Source organism: Dipodomys ordii, unplaced genomic scaffold, assembly GCF_000151885.1.
Source record: "Dipodomys ordii isolate 6190 unplaced genomic scaffold, Dord_2.0 Scaffold45, whole genome shotgun sequence".
NCBI lineage: Eukaryota > Metazoa > Chordata > Mammalia > Rodentia > Heteromyidae > Dipodomys > Dipodomys ordii.
The window spans coordinates 9078551-9106534 of record NW_012267261.1 but is presented as its reverse complement, the minus strand read 5'-3'; the positions used below and the strand labels follow the sequence as shown (position 1 = coordinate 9106534).

The 27984-nt window shown below is 44.7% G+C and overlaps 1 protein-coding gene across 1 annotated transcript in view; it reads right to left on the bottom strand.

Moving 5' to 3' along the window:
- Slc12a8 (solute carrier family 12, member 8) overlaps positions 1 to 27694 on the bottom strand; it is a 102054-nt gene extending 74360 nt beyond the window's left edge. Inside the window, exons 1-4 of the mRNA XM_013019321.1 lie at positions 27524 to 27694; positions 24128 to 24274; positions 16055 to 16246; positions 13383 to 13614 (exon numbers count right to left, since the gene is read on the bottom strand). Coding sequence (XP_012874775.1) covers positions 13383 to 13614; positions 16055 to 16246; positions 24128 to 24274; positions 27524 to 27694 — 742 coding nt within the window. The remainder of the gene's footprint in view (positions 1 to 13382; positions 13615 to 16054; positions 16247 to 24127; positions 24275 to 27523) is intronic.
- Positions 27695 to 27984: the final 290 nt, after the last annotated feature.

Genomic DNA, 27984 nt, shown 5'->3' with positions numbered 1-27984 from the left:
TTCTACTTCCCGTCCTTCCGACTGTGGCCACAAATTGCAGCAGGTTGGCGAGTCCCACCTGCGATCCTGTATGCACCTGATTAATTGACACCACTTTCTAAGGAACCACCCTAAAAAATGGCAGAAATGCTCACCCATCTGGGATGAGGCTACCACAGGTGGGGATGGAGCATAGCAGCCTGACCCCTGTGCTCTCCAGGAAGATCAGGCTACATGGGGTATACTCCTGTCTAGCCTGAACCATCCCTGCCTGACCTAGGGCCTCAATTCCAGGCCCATTGTCTGAGCTTACCCAGCATCTCTGTTCCTGGGAACATGTTTTAGCCATTCTCAATCCTGACCTTTATACCCCTCCTCTCAGCTCCTGCCTCCCTTTCAAAAGGGTTCAGCTTGAACCCTAATTACTCTGACCAGGCAGGAGAGGCCAGCAGAGATGGAAGGGCTCTAAGACCATCTTGATCTGAGAGGACCAGAACAAGTGCACAGTGTCCATCCTCTTCCTCCAACAAGAGGCGAGACAAGACGTGCACTGGACCACTACAGAGAGAGCACAGGCCAAATAGGAAACAGTGCAAGGGGGCTCAGAGCTTGGATGGGTCCTGAGCTTGTACCCAGGTCAGTGAGGACAGTGGTCTCCTCTCTAGAATTCTTTTTTGATGCCAGTACTGGGGCTTGAACGCAGCACCTGGGCACTGGGCACTTTGCCTTAGCTTTTATGCTCAAGGTGGCAATCTACCACTTTATCCACAGCTCCACTCCCATCTTTTTAAAAATGGTTATTACAAATAAATGGTTATTATAAATAAAATGGTTATTATTGACAGTTACATAAGTCAGATAAAGAGTACATTTCTTTTTGGACAATATCACCCCTTCCATCACTCTCTCCTAGTTTGTCCCTCCCATCCCCACCTGTAAGTTGTATAGTTCACTTTCAACATAGTGACTAGTGAGTACCACAGCTGCATTTGTTCAACCTTTGTCCCTTCATTTCTGTGTGCTTTGCCCTCCCAAAGACAGATAACTGAACAAACAACACAAAAAAAAAAGAAAAGAAAAACAGCAATAAAGGGGGAAAAAACCCTTGTTTCCATTTCCTGGAGTTCATTTTGATAATTTTTTTTTTCAGGCCTGGTCATGGGGCCTGAACTCTGGGCCTGGGCGCTGTCCCTCAGCTCTTCAGCTCAAGGCTGGTGCTCTACCACTTGAGCCACAGAGCCACTTCCAGCTTTTTTTCTTTTTGCTTATGTGGTGCTGAGGAATCGAACCCAGGGCCTCAGGCATGCAAGGATAAATATTATTTTATATGATCAGATGCATGCAGGCACTGCACCTTTGTGTACCTCCCCTAAGAGTATCCTCTTTTGGTTCTACCACTCTTAGTTTTTTTGCTGGTTCATTGGAGATAAGAATCTCCTGGCTTCAAACCATGATCCTCAGATCTCAGCCTCTTGAGTAGCCAGGATTACAGGTATAAGCCATCAGCACCCAGCATTTCTACAGGATTCTGTAAGCAGGTAATTGGCTTTTGTACCCCACTGAGCACAAGCTCCCATTTCTGCACGATGCAATGCAGAGGCCTGTGTGAGCAGAGAACTCTCAGCAGCTGGGAACACAGCCCTGCCCAGAGATGCTGATTTACTTGGTCTGAGATGGGGCTTGGGATTCATCTCCCTCCCCTCAAATTCCACTCAGTTCTTCTGAGGTGCAGATGGGCTTGAAGCCCTCAGAGACACAGCTGGAATATGACTGAGCTCTTCAGCAAGTGTTCCTTGGCTGTTTCCAGGTATGTGTTCTCTGTTGGACCAAGATGCCAGACCCTGAGGCCTGGGTTCTTGGAAATGACTCCCTGCCTCTAGGAGGTATTTCTCATGTCTCTGAGATGTGGGAAATAACCCCGCCTGGTCCCTGTCATAGGATGGTTTGTGGGGTCACCTGAGGGTACCTTTGAAAATCTTTGCTATATAACGTGCCTGATACACAAACCGTTCCACACAAGGCAGTCTGAGTTTCCTCCCAGGTCCTCTGTGGGGCAGGACAGAGCCAGCTGCCCTGGTCAAAGCTCTCCAGCCAGCACAGGACACACAACAAACTGTCAGAACTGTGACTCCACACAGAGGCCATGTTGAGCACTGCAAGGCTGGGCAGCACCCAAGGACCCAAGGACAGCCTGGGATGCTCTTCCCACAAGGCCCAGAGGAGTTGGCCACCCACCGCGGCAGGCAAAGAGGAACAAGATGCTGCCCAGAGCTTCAGCCACTGTAGTCACCTGAAAGAGGCAGAGTCCAGAGAAGGGGATGAGGCAGAAAAGGCCATGCAGTCTGCAAGTCTTTCTCTTAGGGGGTTCAAATCTTGTACACATTATTTAGGGAGTGTCTTCTGAACAGGCACTATGCATTCAAAAACACTCAGGCCTCGTCCTCCTTAGTCTCCATGCTGGCTGACTTCAATCGTAAGGGGTGGCCATGATGTCTATGTGTTCATTACATCCTGCACCCAGGGGCCACCGAGCAGATGCTGTGGTGGTATTGGGGGGCAGAGCTTTTCTTATTTTCTTACTCTCCTACTTAGCCACTATGGATGGAATTTTGAAGGAATTAATAGAAAATACAGGACAGTAGAAAACACCTCTTCAGGTTGGGAATATGGCTCAGTGGCATAGCACTTTGCCTGGCATGCACAAAGCCCTGGGTTCAGTCCCCAGAACCACACACATGGATGCTCTTCCCATCACCTTTGTCTTCCTCTCTCCCTCCCTCCCTCCCTCTGTTCTTCCCTCTTTCCCTTCTGGGAATTAAAATGCCATCTTAATATGGTTCTCACCTCTTCAGAACCAGCAGACTCTCCCCAGGCAATTTCATCCCACCTCACTGCTTCATAAGACTTTATTCTACCCCTGACCACACTCCAGCTCCAGGCCTAGCTGCCTGTCTAGCTACCTACGTCACCTTGCTCACAGTGGCAATACATCACCATCTCCACCCCTGTGGCAGCTGCCATATCTATCCCAGATCCCAGAGCTGGAGGCCACAGGCAACCAGCCAAACATCAGCCCTGTCTTTTCTCTGAGATGCCCCCTCCCACTCAAGGGCCCCCCCATCTCAGCTCTCTTTAACCTACCACCCTTCTCCCACCCACCGGGTAACATCATGTAGGCTCTCCCAGATGACCTCAACAGTCTCCTTTCTCCATCCTTCTCCCAAGCTATTTCCCATGCTGGGGCCAGAGCAACCTTTCTGAAGTACAAGTGTGATGTGGTATTTCCCACTGCCCCAACATAAAGTGGTAGATGAGGTCTCTCTCCTGAGCTGTCTCCAGGGCCTCTGAGCCTTCCCTTTCCCCTCTCATCCCAGGGCTCTCAGATCTTTGCCAAGGATGCCTTCCTCACCATGACTCTCCAGCTGTGTGAAGAACCCTCCAGAGGAGCCCCAAGTGCCCCATGCAAACAGCTGTCCCAGCACCTATCCTTATCTGGGTCTCTCATGACTGGCTGGGCAGTTTAAGTGAGTGAAATACAGTAACATGAATATATCTAAAATCTATTGGGTGAAAAACACAAATTGCAAACTCATTGATTCATTTCCCATTGAATATCTTATCTAGAATCCATGCACGTGGTTAAATGTTATGGATGATTCAATTTTCAAGCCTGAAACAATAGGAGAGATTGCTTGTGGCCACCTGCATATGGAAAAAAAAAAACAAAAAACCGAAAGGGTGGCAGAGAGCACTGGAATGGGAAGGGGGAAAGTGGGGCTTGCCTTAAAAAAATTTTAATACAGCTCTGAAGCAAAATCAGCAAAATATTATCCACTAAATTTGGGTGGTGAATAAGTGAGTATCTGTCCTTTATATTTGAAATATTTCATCATTACATTCAAAAAGGTTTTAACAAGGAATCAGAGTGACAAATGCCCTCACTAATATCCCAGGGGCCTGACCCACTGTGCATCCTCACAGTTGGTCAACAATGAAGAAAAAGAGGAGGAGGAAAAGGAGGAGGAGCAGGAGGAGGAAGAGGAGGAGTGGTGGAGGCACTTTTGATCAACTGTAGCACTGATGGAATTGGAGAGGAGGGTCTAAGATTGATGGAGAAATAAAAGATATTTTTCCCAAGGGAAAACTGGGAGAGAGCAAAAGGAGGAGTGACATTGTCCAAAAAGAAATACAAAACTAACTAATGAAACTGAAACCCCCTAATACATCACCTTTATAATAACAATAAAAAATACTCATAGCCAGGCATGGGTGGCTCACACCTGTAATCCTAGCTACTCAGGAGGCTGAGATCTGAGGATCACAGTTCAAAGCCAGCAAGAAAAGTGTGTGAGATTCTTATCTCCAATGAACCACCAGGAAACTGGAAGTAGAGCTGTGGCTCAAAATGACAGAGCTAGTGCTAGCCTTGAACACAAAATCTCAGGGACAGTGTCCAGGCCCTGACTTCAAGCCCTATCACTGACCAAAAAAAAATTGCTAAATGAATTATTTGATCATTGGTTTTATTTTCTTTTGTAGAGGGAGTAAAGAAGAGGTCACGTAAAGGATAATGGAATTTACTGGTCTTTAATTCAAGATGGTATCCAGCTACCCAACCAGAGATTTGAAAAAGTTGGCAATATGGGAGCCAAGTTTGAGGAAGCTGGGGAGGCAGAAAAAACCAAGGTGGCAGAGAAAGTGGAAAGCTCTCTCTGTGCAGGAGAGCACAAGAGATGCACGGACAGCATGGGGCTGAGCCTGTCCCCCAAGAGGGACAGGAGGAACAGAAAGAGAGCTGACACAGTGCAGTGTCACCAAAGAAACAGGAAGAAGCTGGTCATGGTGGTGTACATGTGTAATCCCAGCACTTGGAAAGTTAAGGCAGGAGGATCATGAGTTCAAGGCCAGACTAGCAAGATCCTGATTGAAGAAAAAAAAGAAACAGAAAAGACGATTAGCAATCAGCATACATGGTCAATGGTACAAAAAGACTCAAGTATCAGAAGTGAGCCAAGGTCCTCAATTTGGAGATGAAGAGGTAAGAGGAACCTTGGCTGGAGGGGAGAGGCAGGCTTGATTGTTTTGCCCTTTTTATAGCTCCCAAGCACCAGTCCCTCCCTCATCTTCAGGAGTAGTCCTGCAGAGCTTCACGGTAGAGCAGAGGCTCAGACCCAGCTGTGGGATGGAGGGCACGGGGCCAGGGGCCAGGGACTTACCTTCCTAGAGAACCAAAGGATTGTGCTCCAAGATGCACAACCTCAAATGCAAAACATGGAGAGTCACATGTTACTTTGTTTGCTAAATGTGTTCTTTATAGTCGCCTGACTTTCGTAGCAATAAGATCATTTTGGCATGACACTCATCTTACATAAATGAAAAAAACTATATAAGCCAAGAAGAGAAACAGACATTTTCAGAGTGTTAAGCTAAACATGCTTGAAAGTGTCTCCTTTAAACTACCATGCCACATAGCTTCTCACTGTAGTGCAGCTCTGGGTCTGCAGAATCTTCTGTCACAATGCTTATTTTGGAAGATAGAACAGAAGGTGAAAGAAAGGAAGAGGAGCCCATGCTGCTAGCCTGCAGGGCAAGGAGCTGGGAGATGTGGAAATAGGGGTGATGAAAAAAAATCCATGGTTATGGGAACCTTGGGGAAAAAATAAACAAGAGACAGAGAGAGAGGATGACATGCAGAGAGAGCTTGAGACAGGACATAATAGAAGAGAGAATATACCAGATAACGACTGAATAAAAAGTCTCTACCCTAATTGTGAGGCTCCCCAGCTTCTCCTCACCCTCAACCCCTGCTAATTTCAGAATCGTATCAGCCAGATGAGTTCCTGGAAGAAAATGGGAAAATTCTCCCCTGGAAAATATGTACTGAATCAGAGGAAGGACCTATAGAAATTGACCATATTAGTCCACTTTATTTTGCTATAACAAAATATCTGAGGTTGGATATTTAAAAAGTAAAGAGGTGCCAGGCACTGGTGGCTCGCGCCTATAATCCTAGCTACTCAGGAGGCTGAGATCTGAGGATCATGGTTCAAATCCAGCCTGAGCAGAAAAGTCCCTGTGAGACTCTTATCTCTAATAAAGTACTCAAAAATAGCCAGAAGTGGTGCTGTGGCTCAAGAGGTAGAGTGCTAGCCTTGGGAACAAAGAAGCTCAGGGACAGCACCCAGGCCATGAGTTCAAGCCCCAGGACTAGCAAAAAAAAAAAGGAAAGAGTTTATTTAGCTCACAGTTTTGGAGGCTGAAAAATCCAAGATCGAGGCCTCCATCCGCTCAGCCTGTTAGGGGTCTCCAAGCCTAGATTACAACATAATGGAGAAATAGAGGGGGAGCAATAGAAAGAACAAGTATGGGATGGACACTGTGATACACACTGTAATCTCAGCTACTTGGGAGGCTGAGGTAGGAGGATTGTGTGTTCAAGGTCTGTGCTACATGAGACCCCAAAACAAATAAATAAAAAACCTCAAAAACACACAATAAACAAAAGAGAGGAAATTATCAAAGAAATAATTGAAAACCCCAGAATGAAAATATCCAGAGTAAAGAATAGAAATTTTCACTCTGATTTTCAAACAGCATGGTAAAGGGAAGAACTCACACTTAAGAGGAAGAGAAAGTTATCTGCCAAGACCAGGAATCAGAATAGCACCGAATTCCTGATGCACTGAATGCTAGGAATGAAGGAAAATGACTTCTCCTGCCACTGACAGGCAAAGATAGAAAAGCGACATTTCAGTCAGGCACTGGTGACTCACACTTGTAATTCTAAGGAGGCTGAGATCTGAGGATCAAGGTTTGAAGCCAGCTGGGCAGAAAAGTCCGTGAGACTCTTTTTTTGGGGGGGTGGGGTGGGGAGGGGGGTCCAGTCATGGGGCCTGAACTCTGGGCCTGGGCGCTGTTCCTCAGCTCTTCAGCTCAAGGCTTAGCACTCTACCACTTGAGCCACAGCGCCACTTCTGGCTGTTTTCTTTTTGCTTATGTGGTGCTGAGGAATCGAACCCAGGGCCTCATGCATGCAAGGCAAGCGCTCTACCACTGAGCCACCTTCCCAGCCCCCCCAATTTTTTTTATATATGGAATTGCATGGGTAGAATGGTGACTTCAAAAGATATGTCCACACCCCCAATTCAAGGACCTATGAAGGTGAGCAGACCTATGTGCAGTGCCAAGGTGCTCAACAACAACAACAAAGACAGAAGCAGAGACTGGAGTACTGCAGTGACAAGCCACACTAAAGCATCTGGGGCCACAAGAAGCAGGAAGAAGCAAGGAAGAATTCTCCTCCAGGGTCTTTCAGCAGAGTGGACCTGCCAACACTTCTGATTTCAATCTTCTGCCACAGAATGGCAAGAGAAAGCATTTCTGTTGTCCTAAGTCCCAAAGTCATGGCAGGTTTTTTGTTTGTTTGTTTTCGCCAGTATCGGGTTTGAATTCATACCTCACACTTGCTCTGCTGACACTCTACCACATAAGCCAAGTCTCCAAACCAGATTTTGCTGGCTATTTTAGAAATGGTATCTCTTGAACCTAGAACAGTTCAGGCTAAAAACATTAACCTAGATCATCAGAATCTCAGTCTCGAGTAGCTAGAATTACAGGTATGAATCACTGGTGCCAAGATTATAAAATTAATTTTACAAGGACAAATGACATTGTGAAAAACATTTCAATATGTATAGCAAGTGGCTAACACTAATACAAGCTAAATATTCGTTTTATGTTGGAATCATTACTAAGACAGAAGAAGGTCTGTTAATCATTAAAGAATAAGATAGCTTCAGGAAAAATTAGATAAAGATTATGTAGATAATTCAAAGACCAAAATTGTAATGCAAATTATAATAAAATATGAAAAAAGCCTCATTATTTAAGAAAAGCAAATTAAAAGAAATTTTTTTTACCCACTGGCAGAAATTTAAAAGATTAAACCTTCCCAATATTTTCCAAGAAATGAAGAATCAATAACTTTTTTTCTTTTCTAATACAAAGGCTTGACCTCAGGGTCTAACTAAGTGCTGTGTCTCAAGGCTGGTGCTCTATCACTTGTGCCATCCGGCTCAAGTGAATAAGTGAATCTTAAATGTATTGACAATTAAAGATGCCTGTGTTGGGAGCAGACAATGTACAACTTAAGTATATTTTTAGAAAGAGCTATGTCTTATGTGTTCATGTGCCTGTACCTGTACATGTACGTAGGAAATTAAGCCATACTTCTGGCCTTTTGTTGATTAATTGACAGTAAGAGTCTCACAGACTTCCTGCTCAGGCTGGATATGAATTCTAATCCTTGGATCTCAGGCTCCTGAGTAGTTAGGATTATAAGCCGTCAACACCCAGTTTAGGAATCAATACCTCTTATCTGTTGTTCTTGGGAGTTCAGGATGGAATAATCTTACTGGAAAGCAATTTGGCAGAACCTAACAAAATTTCAAATGTGCTTGATCTTTGGTCCTGTGAATTCTATTTATAAGACTTGATGCTGCAGAAACAAGCTCCAACTTTTATACAGGATAGTCACAACAACCATATCCGTAATAGTCAGACACTGGAAAATGTTCAATATCCACTAATAGAACAGTCTTTAAACATAAGGCATTCTTAAATCTACAGTACAGAATGCTATACAGGATGTGGAAAAGAATAAGTGAATCCTAAATGTATTGACAATTAATGATGCCTGTGTTGGGAGCAGACAATATACAACTTAAGTATATTTTTACATGTACATGTACAGGTAGGAAATTAACTGCAAACGCTATGGATCAGCTAGATGCTAGTGTTGTACCCCAGTAATCCTAACTACTTAGGAGGCTGAGATTTGAGGATCGTGGTTCAAAGCCAACCTGGGCAGGAAAGTCTGTGAGACTCTTATTTCAATTAGCCACCAGAAAACTGGAAGTGCTCAAAGTGGTAGAGCACCAACGTTGAACAAAAGAGCTCAGCGACAGTGCCCTGGCACAAAATTCAAGCCCCATGACCATAAACAAAAACAAAACAAAAAAATTTATGGATCCATTTCCTTTAAAGGTGAGGTTTTAGGAGTTGAGAGAATGGAGTGAAGGGAGAAATTTTCTGCTTTTTACAGATTTCAGGATTTTTTGTTAACACAAAAATATACTTTGTGGGTTTTTTGCTCTTAAAATACAAATAAAGTGCCAGACATGGTAGCCTAAGCCTATCATCCTAGCTATTTAGGAGTCAAAACTAAAGAAACTGAAGTTCAAGGCTAGCCTACGCACAAAACGTTCTCAAGACTCTATCTCAAGGAATGGCTTGGCACACCACCACATACCTGTCATCCCCGTGACTGGAGGAAGGCGGCTTTGGAAGACAGCTTCTTTCAAAGGTGAACAGTCTTTCCATGTGGTCCAGCAGTCATACTCTAAGGTATTTACCCAAATGAGCTAAAATCCATGCTCCCCCATGAGCTGAGCAAGGATGTTTGCAACACATTTACTCATAATTGGTCCAAACTAGAAGTCAGCAAGATGTCTTCCAATAGATGAATGGATAGTCCATGGTACACACTCTCAGACAACAGAATATTTCATTTTTGTTTGTTTTGTCTTGCTCTTTTTTTTGTCAGTTGTGGGGCCTGAACTCTGGGCCTGGGCGCTGTCCCTCAGCTTTTCAGCTCAAGGCTAGTGCTCCACCACTTGAGCCACAGCACCACTTGTGGTTTTTTCTGTTTATGTGGTGCTGAAGAATCAAATCCAGGGCCTCATGCATGCAAGGCAAGCGCTCTACCATTGAGCCACCTTCCCAGCCCTGTCTTGTTTGTTTTGAGACAAGATCTCACTATGTAGCTCAGGCACCATGGCCTTCAACTTGCAATCCTCCTGCCTCAGCCTCCCAAGGGCTGGGAATGTAGGTGTATACCACCAAGACTAGCTAGACAATTGAATATATAATTTCGTGATTAATAAAAGAAAAAGAAGAAGAAATGAGCTACCAAGCCAAAAGAGGACACGAAGGAATCCTAAGTGTGTATTTACTGGTGAGAGAGGCAGGTCTGAGAAGGCTACGGATGATATAATTCTAGCTAGAGGACACGGGAAAAGACAGAAAGCTCTGCAGACAGAGAGGAGGAGCATTTGCCAGGTATTTGCAAGGGTGGGGTTGCCTCAATGGAGCACAGGTTTTGGGTGGGGGTTTTCTTTAGGGCATTCTGTACAATGTGGTGATGGTGGATACAGAATGTGATTTCCCTGTCAACACAAACAGCATGTACAATGCCAAGCATGAGCCCGAACTGTGGGCCTTAGTTAATAAGGCGGTGGTATTGGGTCATCATTTATCACAAGTGTTCTGCACCATTTTCACAGTAAGAGAAGCTGTGGCAGGAAGAAGAAGAACCATCTGCTCAACTGTTCTAAAAATGCCTATTATTATTAATTTTTAAACAGTAACACTAATCAATTGAAGGGAAAAGTAGAAGTAAAGTAATACAGGTGCATATAATCTCAACTGACAAACACTGTTAAACCTTAGATGAAGTTCCTTCCAGTCTTTTCTCAAGTGTCTATGTATATAAACATATCTGTTTGGTTTTTTCTTTCAAGTACTTCAGATCACTCTGCTAAATTCATTCTGAAGGTTTATGGTCTGGTTTCAGTTTGAAGTTTTAACCAAAAGGGAAACAGAGCATATAAAGCATCCGTGATACCAAATACAGATTCTAGAAGGGCCTGTTGCTATGCAAAAGTAGCGAAAGTAAATTTTGGCTCACACTATACCTTGCTAATATACTGACCAGAAGGTAAGGGGGATATTTGGAGTCACTTGGAAGACCAGCCAAGAACAGTTTTAGCCAACTAGAAGAAAACACATGAGTCTAGGAAGGCTTCAAAGGGTCAGCAGTGTCAACTTGCATTTAACTTTCAGGGACTATGTGGACAGAAGGGAGAGTACCCAGGAATTGAGGACTAGAAAAGACTCTGTTTCCCCTTCACTGATTGCTTGGCAGTCTTGGCAGCCCAAAACCGGTAAGTCTCACTTAGTATAGGGTCTCTGCAGGATGGTACAAGACCAGGTTAAAAAAACAAAAACAAAAACAAAAAAAAATCCTTTCAGCCAGCTTCCAGTAGCTCAATGCTTGTAAATCTAGCTACTCATGTGGCTTAGATCTGAGTTCAAAGCCAGCTTAGGCAGGAAAGTCCATAAGACTCTTATCTCCAATGAACTACAAAAAAAAATGCAGAAATAGAGCTATGGTTCAAGTGGTAGAGCACTAATCTTGAGCACAAAAGCTCAGTGACAGTGCCCAGGCCCTAAATCTAAGGCCCAGGGCTGGCATGCACACACATCCCACCCTTTCTCTCCAATGGAAATGCTTCAAAGAGCTAGAACCCTACATGGAATCCATGTAGATATACCATGGCCCTTAGAGCTGGAGGGGTCTTGGAGATGCCTTCAGTACAAGACTTTGCTTTAAGTATATGATCATGTCACAGTCAGGGGACTGTTGGTGCAGATCTGGAATGCCAGAGGGTAGAGGACATTCAGGGAATTCAGAGCAATCACAATTTTCCAACAAAATAATTATGACATATAAGAAAGCAGCCAGATTAGTGTGTATCAACTGACTTCTGACTGTCTGCAACCAACATGATTATTATCGACAAGAGTGTGCAAATCCAGGTGCTGGTGGTTCACACATGTAATCCTACCTACTTAGGAGGCTGAGTCCTGCAAGACCATAATTCAAAGCCAACTTGAGCAGAAAAGTCTGAAAGATACCATCTCCAATTAACTAGTAAAATGCTGAGCTGGAGGCATGGTTCAATCAGCAATGTCTGCTGTTAGTAAAAAGGGTGAGTGAGAATATGAGGCCCTGAGTTCAATTTGTCAATACCAACATACACACCAAGTGCTCAGAGCACATATCCGAGGCATCCTGGAAGTGGAGAAGCAGAGTTGCTATTACAAAAAGACTCACCGAAAAATAAACCAGGCCTACTTCCCACTTTGGGAAATAGCTCAGCTGCTCAACTGTTAAGTCAAACATTAGTTACAAATCTCAGTTCTGCTACAAATTTTCACAAATGATAGCATCTTTGAGTCTCTGTTTCTTCATCTGTAAAGTGGGCAAATTGCTCTTATCTCAAGCAGTGATGGTAAGAGTGCAGTAAGATAAGTCATGCAACACCACGTACATCATGGCTGCCCAGGAAGCGGATTTTCTTAAACACAGCTGCCAGCCCCATCTCCCTTTCCTGGTCTGTATTCTAGTGCTGATGCCCACTCACCACTGCCATATCAAGACAGAGTTCCTGAAATGGGAACCATCAGGCAGTTTTCTCTTTTCCACAACATCCTAGAAACAGCTCTGGCCTCAGGAGAGATGCAAAGACGCCTTGGATGACAAACCAGAAAGCTACAAAACTGCGACAATTTTGGTGAGAGGTGCTCACACAGAGTGGAAGGATGGAGGGTTGACCTGGCCTACCCAAGGATACCAGGCTCTAGTGGATGGTGATGGTTCCATTACACAGACACAATAAAGTAAAAAACCAGATGGTGTCTTTTATCCTTAAAGCCTTGTCACATGATTTATATTTTCTTTTTGAGAAATAATTGAGTACAGAAAATTATAAATATAAGTAATCAAAATACACTCAACATTTGCTATATTTATATCAAATCCACCCCACCCAAACAGAAAGTCTATTTTTCTTCTCTGACCTCATATTTTTTCCTAGTCTCCTAGTCACGGATGTATCTCATCTTTTTAGGAGGCGACTGTTTTACATAAAATTTCTGGGCTTTATAGTATTTATTAATTTTGCTAGTATTCTTATTATTGTATTTGTGCTGGTACCAGAATCAACATGCTCACTCAGTTTTGCTCACTGCTGGTGTTCTACCACTTGAGCCATACCTCCAGCTTAGCTTCTTGCTGATTAATTGAAGATAAGAATTTGTCAAGAATCCAAGCTGGTTTCAAACTATGATCCTTTGATGGAGCTTCCCAAGTAACTAGAATTACAAGTTTAAGTTTTTTAAGAAGGAAGAGGATGGGGCAGGGAAACAAGAATTAGAAAAGAAGTTACTTTATTATTTTTGCAGTACTAGGACTGAACTTCAGGCTTTCTGCATGCTAGGCAAGGGCTCTACCCTATTGAAATACATCTCCAGTCTCTGGGTTGTATTTTAAATGGAAAGACAAGCAAAAGAAGTATGGAAATGTCCAGGGTGGAAATGTAGGGGTGCAGAGAGCTTTGGGTCCTTAAAGCCACAGTGAGTCATCACACTCACCTGATCAGGAATGGCCCACCTGAATAGTAGGTCAGGGGAGGGAACTCTGCCAATCCACTCCTTTAAATATTAGAAACTAGTGCAGATCTATGGGCCATAGGTCATATACTGAACTTCAAAAGGCTTACTTGGGTCCAGGTGTGTGAAAGAGCCCACTACAAAGTCCAGTGTGGACACAGCCAGCAGGAACAGCAGCAGTAGCTGGAGGCGGATTATCCATTTGACACCTGCTAGGTTGATCCCCAGCAAGGCCAGAAGTACTGCAACTGAAATTCCTTGCACTGCCCCGATATTTCTGAGACCCAGCAGGTCAGAGATGGATTCAGCAAAGCCGGTGATGTACATGGCTCCTGCAACACACTGCCCACCAATCCAAGTGGAAAACGTGGGCAAGACAGAGAAGCATCAGGAGCCTGTGGGCAAAACCTGTGCACCCAAAACACACACAGCAGGCACTTGGGAAACAGGGAAGGGTTGAACCTGCCCTTCCCACTGCATCTTCCTTCAGCCCCAGTTTCTGCTTGGCTGTTTCAGAGGGAGTAAGCATGTGGAGGGGGGTGGGTGGTGAGTACTGGGGCTTGAACTTGGGGGCTTGGGCATGGTCTTTTAGCTTTTTCATTCAGGCTGGCAATCTATCACTTCTGATTGTTAATGGGAAATAAGTCTCACAGGCTTTCCTGCCCAAACAGGCTTTGAGTCATCATCTTCAGATCTCAGCCTCCTGAGTAGCTAGGATTACAGGTGTGAGCCACCTGCACTTGGCTGCCTGGCTGTATCTTGGAGGGGAGAATGCTTGCCACATCCAACTGAAAGCTGTCAGTGGTAGCGAGAAGAAAAACTCATGGAGGAAGAGGAAGGGATGCTCAAGAGGCAGGAGAAGCCTTTGGGCTGCTCTGCCTGCCATCTTCACAAACAAAATCTAAGTCTAAATAAAAACACATGGGAAATTGTTGTGTTTCTGGGTCTTAATTAAGAAAGTTTCTACCTGTGCCAAGGAGCCCTAGTGTTTCTCCAATTTCTTCTTGTAATAATTTCAAGGCATCTGCTTTTACCTCAAGGTCTTTGATCCATTTGGAGTTGATTCTGGTGCAGGGTAGTATGTAAGGATTTAACTTTAGTTTTCTATACGTGCTTAGCCAATTCTGCCAACACCATTCGTTGAAGAGGCTATTTGTAAGGAAATGGAAAGACTTGGAAAAAATTCTATTAAGTGAAGTAAGCCAGACCCAAAGAAAAGAGCTTGCATGATTTCCTTCATTTTTAAGAACTAGAAATGTCACTGATATTCTTAAGAGGGGATCCCAACAACCCAATTGCTTAGCGCACAAAGCCATATATAATGAAGTTTATCAACATGAACTCCAAGAATTGGAAACAAGAGACTCTTATTATGTCCTGTATGCAGTTATTTCATTTTTTCTGTTTTAGTTTTCTGTAGCCTTTGTCTTGTATATAAGTTTATCCAATCTGTGGAAGGGAAAGGGAATCACAGAAACAACAGGACAAAGGATGAACCAATGCAACACGGATACTCACTCGGCACTATGTTGGATATGAGCCTTACAACTCGAGGGGTAGGGGAATAGGGAGGGGTAAGTGGGAGAAAATGAGGGATGGGGTAATAATGGTTAAAAACAAATGTACTTATTACCTTACTTACATAACTTTAACCCCCTGCCTATCACCTTTTCAATAAAAATAAGAATAAAACAAAAAAGCAAAACAGGGAGCCCAAAGCCAGAGAAGGGAGCTTGCAGGAAACCAGATTTCCCATTTATTTGTAGATTATTATTAATATCTTAAATATCTAATATTTGGAAATAGAAATGAAAGTGTGGGGCACATCTTTTCACCTGAAATTTTTATTTATTTGCTGGGTAGGTTTTTTGTTGCTGTGAAGGCCTAGGCTGGCTTGAATTGGAGATCCTTCTGCCTTGAACTCCCAAGTGCTGAGATTAAAAGCATTTGACACTTACACCTGGCTCCAGAATCAGAACTTTTGGGGCCCCAAAATATGATGTAGGTTTCAGGTCCTTAGATTAGGGATGTACTTAAAGATCTTTCTCCAAAATAAGGCAGGTGCTTTTGTTTTCTTGTAGTACTGGGGATGGACCCAGGCCTCAGAGCATGTAAGGCAAACTCTCTCATGGAGCTCCATCTCCAGCCCCAGGAAAGCTCTAGTTAAGGGTGATGAAGTCGGGCACCAGAGGCTCCCACCTATAATCAGAAGGCTGAGATCTCAGGGTTGAGGTTCAAAGCCAGTCTGGGCAGGTCCATGAGACTCTTATCTCCAATTAACCACCTAAAAGCCAGAAGCAGAGCTGTGGTTCCAGTGGTAGAGCACTAGCCTTGAGCAAGCAAAGCTCAGGGATAGTGCCTAGGCCCTGAGTTCAAGCCCCAGGACTGGCGCACATGCCACACACAAGGACTTTTGGCCTCGCTACCAAGCCCCACTGTAAGCCCTCAGGTGTGTGTGTTAGCTCTGGTGGGCAAGGCCTACTTCCCGGACAGTCCTTGGACACAGGGACAATGCCCTCCTCTCAGGGCATGGGGCACTGTGGCCCAGGCCAGTTGGCTGCTACCTGGGCTCTAGAAAGACAGCAGGAATGGAGCTGGTCACCTCAGGGATCCCTGAGGCAGGCCAAGTGGAGCACAGTTGTTTTGGCGAAGGGCTCAGGGCTGTGGCTTGGCTCTGCTTGCTTCCCCACTCATCTTTATAGTGAGGCCATCATACCTTGAACCAGGAAAGGAGGAAAGGGAAGAGAGGCCGGGGGTACAGCAACAGGTGCTGTGGGCTCACCTGTCCAAACACATAGAGCAGCCCAATGGTGCCTCCCATCTGCCCGCCGAGAACAGAGGAGATCATGGAATAGACGCCGCCACTGCCCACGCCGCCATGCTGCGTGAGGCCGATGCCAGACAGCACAGTGACGAGGGCCACGAGGATGACAGAAGACACCAGCAGCATGCCCAGGAGCACACCTGTGTTTCCCTGCAGTGGAACAGCAAAGATCATGATCCAGGGTTAGAAGCAGCTGGCCAGAGTGGACCCCACTGGGAGCCCTGGCCACCCTCCCCACCCTGAATCCACCCAGGGACTACCAGAAAAGGACACAGTAAGTGCCATAGGCTATGGCCTGTGAGAAATTCTACATGAATGGAACACACACCACCCTTCCAGCTCTCCAGTGACTTCCCAGTGCCTATGCCAGAAAGTCAGAGCCACTTCAGTTACTCATGGAGCACCTTTTAATCTATCCATCAAGGCCTGGCATGCAGGGACAGGCTCTTTCCTTGCTGCCCTCCTACTCACTTGGTCTCCCTGCCTGAAATGCCTTTCCTGCGCATCTAGATGGAAAGTCCACTTGTGAACTCCAGTGCATTCTTTGTGTGTTGGTATGTGGGGCTTGAACTCAGGGCCCTACCACTTAAGAGTCACAGTTCCACTTCTGGTTTTAGAGTCCTTAATTGGAGATAAAAACCTCACAAAGACTTTCTTGCCGGGCTGCAATCCTCAGATCCCAGCCTCCTTGAGGAGCTAGGATTATAGGCACATCCTTAAAAGCTTAGGGGTTAGGGTTTCCTCCCCCAGGACTGTTCCTGTCACCCCTCCTGTGGGTTCCTCCAGTACCCAGGGCTTAGTACTTATCACAATTCTTGCTGTACCAAGTTTCTTTCTAGATTAGCCCCTCTAGGCTGTGAGCCCTCTAACAGCAGGAATAGATTTTATTCTCCTCTGCTGAGCACAGCCTCTGCATACTGAGTGCTCATTAAATGCTTGCTAAGAGAACACACACACACACACACACACACTCGTGCACATGCAGGCAGACACACTTCAGTATGGAAAGTCAGAATCCCAGAGAGGACGTGGACTCAGCTTTTGGCTGATGCAGTATCACCTGTTGCATCAGGGTAAGGTCAGGACATTCTGGAAGGTGAGATGCTGGGTGCTGGGTGTAGGAGAGAGAATGAGGAGTGGGCAGAGCCAGCTCTAGGGCTGGGGATGCTCTGTGCTCAGGCTCTACTGACGGCCTGTGAGTCATAGCTGAACAGCATTCTGCTCTTCTCCCTATTTCTACTCCCAACATTTTGCTACCACAGCCCTACTAATTCCTGCTGATTTATATAAATACTCAGGGATATTTGCATTTTACCTCATTTATTCACTAGTAGACCCAGGAGGAAGAATTGCTTCTGCCCACTGTCCCCTCAGAGGCCATTGGGGGAAAAAGTCCTGGGGTTGTAATGTTCCTCTGGCTTTGGATGGCCTGCACCAGAGAGCTGGATGGGGGGAAGCACCCCCTGGGCCCTGGGAGGGGAGAACAAGCTTTCTTTTCCTGCACTGTCTCACTCTCAGTTTTTCACTTAGTTTTTAGCTTGATGTGTTCTGGGTCTTAACCACATCAGACTTCTTGGGGGAATAAAACAGTATAGAAATACAATGTAGGGCTGGGGGTGCAGTTCAGTGGTAAGAGTGCTGGCTACTGTGTCTGAGGCCCTGGGTCCTATCTCCTGCACCAGAAAAACAGGAAGGGGGAAAGGGAGGGAGAGACGGCAGGAGACAAGAACAGAAAGGAAATACAGTGTAGCTGCGAGACCTCAGCTCACACCAGTAATCCTAACTACTCAGGAGGCTGAGATGTAAGGATAAAAGTTCAAAGCCAGCCCAGGCAGAATAGTCCTTGAGGTTATTATTTCCAAGTACCCAGCAAAAAGCCATAAATGGAGCTGTGGTTCAAGTAGTAGAGTACCAGTCTTGGGTAAAAAAGCCAAGGGGAGAACATGAAACCCTGAGTTCAAACTCCAATACCAGTACAAAAATAGATAGGTAGATATAGATAGATAGATAGATAGATAGATACATAGATAGATAGATACATACATACATACATACATGCATACATGCATACATACATACATACATACAATGTAGTGTTACAAGAACTTGAAGGCTGTGTCAGGATGTGGTAAAGGAGCTGAGACCACGTAGACGTGCTCCATATTACCTACACAAATCTCTGTCTGACCCAGCAAGGAAGGCAGGAGAAAGGAAGGGTAGCCTAGATGACATATAAGTCTAACAATGGACATGTGCATTCATTGAGGTAGAGCTCTCAATGTAGAATGTGTACTATGGGCAGAGTGTGTGAAGACAAGATGGGCAGGACCAACTCAGGGGTAGAGTGGCCTTGAAATGAACAGACAAGGGAACACCTCCAACAGCGGCTGCGGGGACTCCACCGCCCTGTGCTCACTCTCCTCTTCTAGGAAATAGAGATGATGATAATATTTATCTCACAGGTTGTCAGGAAATACTACATTTTAGACAGATTGAAGAGACAGAATGTACTTTGACTGCCATCTGTCACACACGTGCTTGATATATCTTATTTGCCCTATTCTTATTTTGCTGTAAGTCATATGCTGCTACTACTAGTGTTAATAATTGTTATTGTGTGGCTTACAAATATTCCACCCACTCAATCTCCTCCTTGATGGGCACACTGGAGCACAAGGCTATGTGTGACTTCTCGAGAGAAGGGGTACCAATGGCCTTGTGGGAATGTGCACAAAATCTGGTGACTGTCAGATGATGGCCCATCACACTAGTGGGAGTTCTAGGAATGGCAGCAATAAATGACTGTTGGTGAAACCAGAGGCAGAAGAACTGACAGGAGCCAACCAAAATGCCCAGTTTCCTCACCACTCCACCCACCAGCCCAACCTTGGTTCCCCAGAACACAGATACCCTTGCGTATGCCATCTGAGCATGTGTGCTATTGGTTTTGTAGAATTTAATGCTTTTCTCTTCCTCCTGTGTTCATGTTTGTAAATTGCCTATGCATAAAAAATTATTCTATAGGAATATTGTTTCTTATGTGTATGCCAGTACTGGGGCTTGAACTAAGGGGCTGGGTATTGACCCTTAGCTTTTTTGCTCAAGACTGGTGCTCAACCACTTGAACTAAAGCTCCACTTCTGGCTTTTGCCAATTAACTGGAGGTAAGAATATCACAGACTTTCCTGCTCAGACTGGCTTTGAACTTCAATCCTCAGTCTCCTGAGTAGCTAGGATTATAGATGTAGTCACTGGCATCTGGCTATAACAATATCTTTTAAGTTTTCACACCATAACTGCTACATTACCCTTTTTTAGAGATGTAAGTAGTCTCTGCATTATTCTTTAGAGTTAGTATTTTCAATTTAAAAAATAATTTTGGCCTAATTTCTCCTAATTTTAATTTTATGCCATTCCCTACAAGCTCTATCTTATGTTGGAGGATTTCTCATTTGCCTTTATTTTCATGAAACTAATGACAGAGCTAAAATTAGAGATCATTCAAAGGCAAAGGGATGTGTTGGTGGGGTAGATAGCCTAGAAGATGGCCCCCATGATCACCTCCTCAACTTCCGCCTTTGTGGGATCCCTCATCTTTGAGTGTGTCCTGTAGCTAGTGACTCACTTTAAGAATACAAATCTTCCATTAGTCATTCAAATGATCACATTAGTTGCAATTTACTTAATAGGGTTTTTTCCTTCACTTTTGTCACAGCTCAAACATTAAAAGGCTGAATTAAAGTCCAATGTTCTAATGAAATCAGCTGAAAAACCAATTTGCTTAATACCTTCTATCTCAAGACATTCAAAGTTCACATACACTCCCATAAATGTTTTAACTGAAAAGATTTATAATTCCAATGGCAAAATTTTATATTATTATGGCAAATTTTTTGTCACTATAAGCTATGATTGTCCTTAGGCATATTTTTATGCATCAAAGGTTGTTTTCCTGAAATTAAGACTTTAAGGTCGCATGAACACTTAAAAATCTATGAAAATGAAAGGGGCAGACTGTCATCAATCCCTAAAGACAAAGTAAGTGGCATATGACCAACCCTTTGGTACTTCAGACTCACTTCTGTCTTCTTCCCAACTGAAGAACATTCTCCCAGTTTTTCTTTTCCCCACTTCAATTACTATAGCAGAACACTCATGATCCATAAGTAGGTAAAGTGAGCAAAATGTATGATGATCCCTGGTGACAGAAGACCTTAGGGTTTCTAAATAGAAAGGTCTCAGGTCAGTTCACCACAATAGAGACATCTAATAGCAAGGAAACCACATCAAATTAGCTATGACTGCCATAGGTAGGGCATCCTGTAACCAGAAGCCATACACCTTATTAACTCTGGCAATGGGACACTATCATTGTCTTTCCTTCTTAAGACTTTTAAGAAATTATTTGAGAAATAATTTCCCATAGAAGACAGGCACTGGTGGCTCACACTTGTAACTCAGGAGGCTGAGATCTGAAGATTTTAGTTCAGAGCCACAAAAAGCCAGAAGTGGAGCTGTGGCTCAAGTGGTAGAGTGCTGACCTTGAGCAAAAACAGCTAAGGGATAATACCTAAGCCCTGACTTCAAGCCTCAGTACTGGCTGCTATGTGCACATGCATGCGCACATGCACACATGGGCGCACACGTACACACGTACACACACACACACACACACACACACACAAAATCCCACAGAGAAGGCAAATATTAGTACAATTTATAAGCTACCAAAAACAGTCTAGCTTAAAAGGTTTTTGTTTGTTTGTTTTGGTAATTCTGGTGGCTCTGAGGACCCTGTGTTTGCTAGACAGGCACTCTATCACTTGATCTATATCTCCAAAAGGTGAATAATTTTTTAAGTATAGTATTACACATGCCCATACTTTCATTTTGTGTTTCTTGTTTTAGCCATGTAAGTGATCTGCTTTTAATAACTAGTATTGCAGAAGTGATGGACTGCCAAGGTATTAACAAGACTGAGGCTTCTATACACAGCAGGTGCATGCTCTCATCCTCTCTCTCACCCTGGTGCAAGTCTGCTTCCTTGTAATGAGGCAACCCTATAGATGAGGACCAAGACCTGCCAATCACTGCTTCTGTGGTCTTGGCTATAGGCTCTTCACCAGAGACTGCACAGTTGAGACTGCAGCCCTTACTGAATGCTTGACTGCAGCCTCGGGACAGTCCTTGAACACATGGATTCCGGGACCATGGATACTGTCAAAGAAATACAAATTTGTTGCTTTCAGCTGCTAAGTGTTGAAGTAATTCGTTATGCAACAACAGACAGTTAATAGATTAGGGACAGAACTAATACTTCTGGGGCTGGGAAGGTGGCTCAGTGGTAGAGCGCTTGCCTTGCATGCCTGAGGCCCTGGGTTCGATTCCTCAGCACCACATAAGCAAAAAGAAAAAAGCTGTGGCTCAAGTGTAGAGCGCTAGCCTGAGCTGAAGAGCTGAGGGACCGCGCCCAGGCCCAGAGTTCAGGCCCCATGACCTGACCCCCCCCAAAATAACTAATACTTCTGATAGCCATTTCTAAAATAATAATAATAATAAACTGTAGAGAGCTACTGTCTTTCCTCTTGCATTTCCATATGCATCTCTAAACAGGGCAGAACCTGAAACGTCCATGCCATCACTGGCCAGATCTCCTCTGCCTCAGAGGTCAGGTTGATGGGTCTCCCTTGGGTACAAGCTTGGCAGTAAAGTGGTTCCAAGGAAGGAGAAAAACAGCATAGGTGACAGAAGCCTGACACTACCTGCCATGATGAGGGGGACTGAGTTAGAGCCTTTGTGTGGTTTTGTTGTTATTGTTTTGGTTTGGTTTTGTGCCAGTCCTAGAGCTTAACTTAGGAACTGGGTTCTGTCACTAAGCTTTAAAAAAAAAAAACTCAAAGCCAGTAATCTACTTCTTGAGCCACAGCTCTATTTCCTGCTTTTTAGTGATTAATTGGAAATACAAGTCTCACAAATTTTCCTGCCTGGGATGACACTGAACCCCAATCCTCAGGTCTCTGCCTCTTGAGTAGGTAGGTTACAGGCATGAGTCATTGACACCAGGCCCTTTTTGTTTTTTATAAGTCTAAGGGCCCTTTGTATCTGAGAGAAGGGTTGTAAGGGCCAGGAATTCCCAGCATGAACTACCAGAAAGTTTCTTGATCCCAATCTATGGGTTCCATCCATTAATCACAAAAATTTCAGCCTCAACCAGTTTATGGCTAAGACTAGACCCTAAGCTAAGGGCTGGGGTATGGAGAATGAGCTGAAGAATCTCTGGTCTCCTGCAGCTGCTATAAGAACACTGTCCATCCCTCCACAATGGAGCTTTAATGCCCTGGAATGTGCCCATGAGACAGTTAGTATTATGTATTAACTTGCCTAGACCATAGTAACCAGTAGTTTGGTAAAATCATGGCTTAGATGTTACTATAAAGGTATTTTTACTGATTTGATTGGCTGGTGACAAGCATTTACTACATAACTCAGGCTGTCCTGGAACTCTAGATCATCTTGCCTAAGGCATCTAAATTCTGGGTTTATGGGGTGTACAACTACATCTATCTTTTTTTTAAAGCTTGCTCTACCACTGAGCCACCTTCCCAGCCCAACCACATCTGTCTTATAAAGATATTCTTTTGTGTGTGTGTGTGCCGGTCCTGGGGCTTGATCTCAGGGCCTGGACACTGTCCCTGAGCTTCTTTTGCTCAAGCCTAGCGCTCTACCACTTGAGCCACAGCACCACTTCTGCCTTTTTCTGTTTATGTGGTACTGAGGCATCAAACCCAGAGCTTCATGCATGCTAGGCAAGTATTGTACCACTAAGCCATATTCCCAGCCCTTGTAAGGATATTCTTTAGATATGATTAATCAGGTAACTTTAAACAGGAGATTATCCTCCACAATTCCTATCTACCTCATCCAATCAGATGAATGTCTTAAGAGCAAAGACTTCTGTTTTACAAAGAGTAAATGCTGTCTCTAGGCTGTAACATAGAAAAATTCTACCTGAGTTTTCCACCTTCAGACTCAAGACTTCCCTAATCCAGAATATTGCCTGTGACATTGGTTCTGTGTGTCTCAGAAGAAGGAGAAAGCTAACTAGTAATGCCTTCTATCCCTTGCATGACCTTCTCTCCTCTTACCCATCCAGTGCCACTCCCTCTCTGAGGCCTTTCACAAGTGCACCTCTTCCAGGAAGCATTCCTGGATGGTCATAGCACTCAGAGCTTACTCTGCTTCCCAGGGATTGAATGATGCTCTAAGACCTCTCCTGATGTGAATCTGCCTCCAAGGGAGGGGCTGGCCAATCCCACTGGCATTGTCTGGTGCACAGTAAGTGTTCACCAGCGTTAAATTCTTGACTGCTTCTCCTTTTGTTCTAGGCAGCCTGTTTTGTCTACTGAAGTCTCAAGTGAGAAAAGTCACCATGAGAGGAGCTGAGAGCCTGCTCAGGGCAGGCTGTATGGGAGGCCCCAGGATACTTTTGCCTGATGTGTAAAGGAGATCCTTTATTCCGCATGCAAAGACAAGCTGATCTCCAGAATCTTGTGCAGTACCAGGCAACCAACCCTAGACAATCAGTCTCTAAGAGGTAGGGTATCTACAGCTCTGACCAAGCATTTCCCTGCACCATGCCACACAGTGCCATCTGGCTGAGGAGCTGGTATAGGATGCCACACAGGTCATGATATGAAGAACACCAGGAGAGGCAGAGAGGACACAAGTTAGAGGTAACACCGCTACCCCTCTCTTTAAGTCTCTTCACCTAGCTCTAGTCCCACCTATGATGTGCCCTGACTTCCTGGAGTTAAATCCATAGAGAGGCTTCTGTCTGAAGCTGGGAGTTTGCAGTTCACAGGATTCTCATCTAAAAATCAATACTAGCTAGGCCCTGCATTGCATCCTGTTTCTCATTTCAGGAGCATCTGTGTTCCAGGAATCTGTTGCCTGCATGTGGAATGCCAAGCATGGCAGCTTTCCATGCCTGTGGCCCACCGGAGGCTCCAGAGCCACCAGCTCGTCACTCACCACCAGCCAGCCAGTCCTCAAGAAAAGGACAACCCCAAAAATGTTGATCATGCAGGATGTGAACACACCATCCCAGGTTCCGAACAGCACTGGCTCCCACACGAATAGCTGGATCTTCCACCAGGGCTGGGGCTGGGCTAGGGCCCCCTGCAAACAGAGCACAAGGAAGTCAGCTAGGTGGCCATTGGGGGGTCAGGGGAGGGAAAGAGAAGGACTCGGGAGTGGTACAGGAAGAGGTAGGAGACCCAACTTAAAAAAAAAAAAAGACTCCTAGCGTATTGTGCCAGGGCAGCCATATATGTGCCCAGGTCATGAATGTGGGCACACACACATATACACACACACAAACACACACATAGGATCCTTGTTCTCTCCTCACAACAGGGATTTATATACGTATAAGAATTAGTAATTCAACAAACTCAGTCCCTTTCCTTCTGGACACTCAGGTAGACTACATTTCCCAGCCTCTTTGCAGGTATTGTCATGTGATTAGGTTCTAGCCAATGACATGCAGGTAGAAGCAACTATTGAATGGGTATGGAACTGAAGGCCCCAGTTAAGATAAGGTCATGCTCTGGGCAATGCAACAGCTAACCTTCAGTGAACCTTATTCTATGCTTTTTTGCTCCTTCAGTCCTTCGAATACCGCTGTAACCATCCTGTATATTCAAGTCCCTGCTTAAAGTAGCTACTGTAGCCAGGTGTCAGTGGCTCATATCTCTAATCCCAGCTACTCAGGGGACAGATCTGAGAATCATCATTCAAAGCCAGTCTGGGCAGGGAAGGCTGTGAAACTCTTATCTCCAATAAACTAGCCTTGAACAAAAAAGCTCAGGGACAGAGCCCACGCCCTAAGTTCAAGACCCAGGACAGTTACAAATACACACAAAGACACACACATATACACACACAAATAGCTACTACCATAGTATCTGTTTTTCTGTCTGAACACTGAAAACTGACCTTTTTTTTGGGGGGGGGTCCATTCGTGGGGCCTGAACTCTGGGCCTGGGCGCTGTCCCTCAGCTCTTCAGCTCAAGGCTAGCGCTCTACCACTTGAGCCACAGTGCCACTTCTGGCTTTTTTTCTTTTTGCTTATATGGTGCTGAGGAATTGAACCCAGGGCCTCATGCATGCAAGGCAAGCGCTCTACCACTGAGCCACCTTCCCAGCCCCAACTCTGATTTCTATACCTCTTTCTTTTCCAGGACCCTAGGATTTTAAAACATCATTGGATAATTTTTGAGAATCAGATGCTCATTCATTTTTTTCAGTTGGAAAATAAAGTATTTATAAACACTGAAATGGAAACCTTTTACTAAAAAGATGAAAAGCGTGTGTGAAAACTAGAATGATCATAAACAAGACTAGTAGCAATTCATGCTGTGAACTTAATCTAAATTTAGGCACCAGTAGATTCTTCCAGTCCCCTAGAACTGTGACGAATGATTCCTAGCTGGGCAGGGTGGGTGGGAATGGGAAGCACCCAACTCAGAGTCACTATATATGCAGTGAGTCTGGAACTGGAGACTGTGTTACCTATCAACACAGGAAAAGAAAAGAAAAGAAAAATCAAGAGTAACGGGACACAGGAGCATGGCTCCTTTGTGCTGAGGACAAAGATGTACTCATGACCAAGGGCCAAAGCTGGGAACAACTATACTTGATTAAAACAAAAGGATGCTACTCAGGAGTCAGAGACCTGGAGGATCACAGTTTAAAGCCAACCTCAGGGCAGGTAAGTCCATGGGACTCCATCCCAGTTAAAGAGCAAAAAGGTGCATTGGAGGTGTGGCTTATATGGTAAAGTACCAACCAAACAAGCTTGTGGCCCTGAGATAAAATCCCAGAAAGAGAAAGAGAGAAAGAAAAAGAGAGAATCCTACCAGCTCTTCTCTCCCACCACATACTCAGATCAAGAAAGTGGTCACTAAAAGCTTGGAAGGAAAATGGGACTGAGGGAAATTGAATAATGGGTACCAACATACAGTTAGGGAGAAGTAACCAGTCCTAGTGGTTTACAGCACTAGAATGACTAGTGTTTACGATAATTTATTATCCATTCCAAAATAACTCCAAGAGAGGAGCTCAAAGATCCCCCAGAGATGACAGATGTTTAAGGAGATGCTAATAACCTGACATGATCATCACATATTGTATACATGTATCCAATTAGCATACTGTACCCCATAAATATGTACAAACTTTATTGTCAGTTAAAACTTCTGTGTGTAGCTGAGTGCTGGTAGCTCACACCTGTAATCCTAGCTACTCAGGAGGCTGAGATCTGAGGATCTCGGTTCAAAGCCAGCCCAGGCAGGAAAGTCCACGAGACCTTAATTTCTAATTAAACCACCAGAAAACTGGAAGTGGCACTGTAGCTCATGTGGTAGAGCACTAGCCTTGAGCTGAAGAGCTGAGGGACAGTGCCCAGGCCCAGAGTTCAAGCCCCACAACCGACACCCCCCCCAAAAAAAATTTCTGTGTAACTAGGGCTTGAACTTAAGGCCACTCACTGCTCTTTAGCTTTCTCACTCAAGGCTGGAACTCTATAACCACTTATAGCTGGTTAATTGGAGAAAAAGGGCTTTTGGATTTGTCTGCCTGGGCTGGCTTCAAACTGAGATCCTCAGATCTCAGCCTACTGACTAGCTAAGCTTACAGGCATGAGCCACAAGCATCTGGCTTCAATTAAAAATTTCTTAATTTTAAAAGATACATTGGGGGCTGAGAAGGTGGCTCAGTGGTAGAGCGCTTGCCTTGCGTGCCTGAGGCCCTGGGTTCAATTCTTCAGCACCACATAAGCAAAAAGAAAAAAGCTGGAAGTGGTGCTGTGGCTCAAGTGGTAGAGCGCTAACCTTGAGCTGAAGAGCTGAGGGACAATGCCCAGGCCCAGAGTTCAGGCCTCATGACCGGACCCCCCCCCAAAAAAAAAGAAAGAAATAACTGGAGCTGGCTGTGATAGTATGATAATTCCAACACTCAATGAGGCTATGGCAAGACCAGGAGTTTGAGGCAAGCCTGAGCTCCATAGCAGGATGTAATCTCAATAAACAAAACCCAAAATGGCCAGGCACAGTGGCTCATACCTAATGACTCTTGGGAGAATGAGAGGATCTTGGTTCAAGGCTAGCCTTGTAAAAAAGTTAATGGGGTTTAACCAATGAGAGCTCAGCATGGTGGCGTGCACCTGTCATCCCAGCCACGTGGGAAATGCAATTAGTGTGATGCCAGTGCAGACCAGCTGGGGCATCAACACAACACCCCAGCTAAAAATAAGCCAAAGTAAAAAGGACTGAAGGCATAACTCAAGTGGTAGAGTGTCTGCCTCACTAGTCTAAGACTCTGAGTTCAAACTTCAATACTGAAGAAAAAGAAGAGAGTGAGGGTCACCCAGTAAGGCTCATGGGACAGGCAGTGTGTGGATTCTTCCATGTCTCTGTGGATCTTGACTGCTGAGGTCTCAGCTCCAGCAGGAACACCTTTTTTTCTGTGTACTCGTCTTTCACAAACCACAAAGTCAATAAACTCCAGAAAGTCAACAAATGTGACAACAGCTGTCATGACTCAGAGACTGCCAATCTAAGGCTGTTATGGAGCAACGCACCAGGGAACCTGTCAGGTGACTGTGAACTGCTCAGTTTTCCAGGATCCTCATCTCAAATTTCAGGACATAGCTTACTCCCTGTGTGCTGTGCTGAGCTTCCTATCAGGGCTTGGTAGAGGCCCATTATTATAGACACAGCAACAACGGTAGAGATCAGCCATGAAAGGGGGATAGTTGGCCGGGTGAGGATGGCTCAAACCTGTAATCCTAGCTACTCAGGAGCTGAGATCTGAGGGTCATGGCTCAA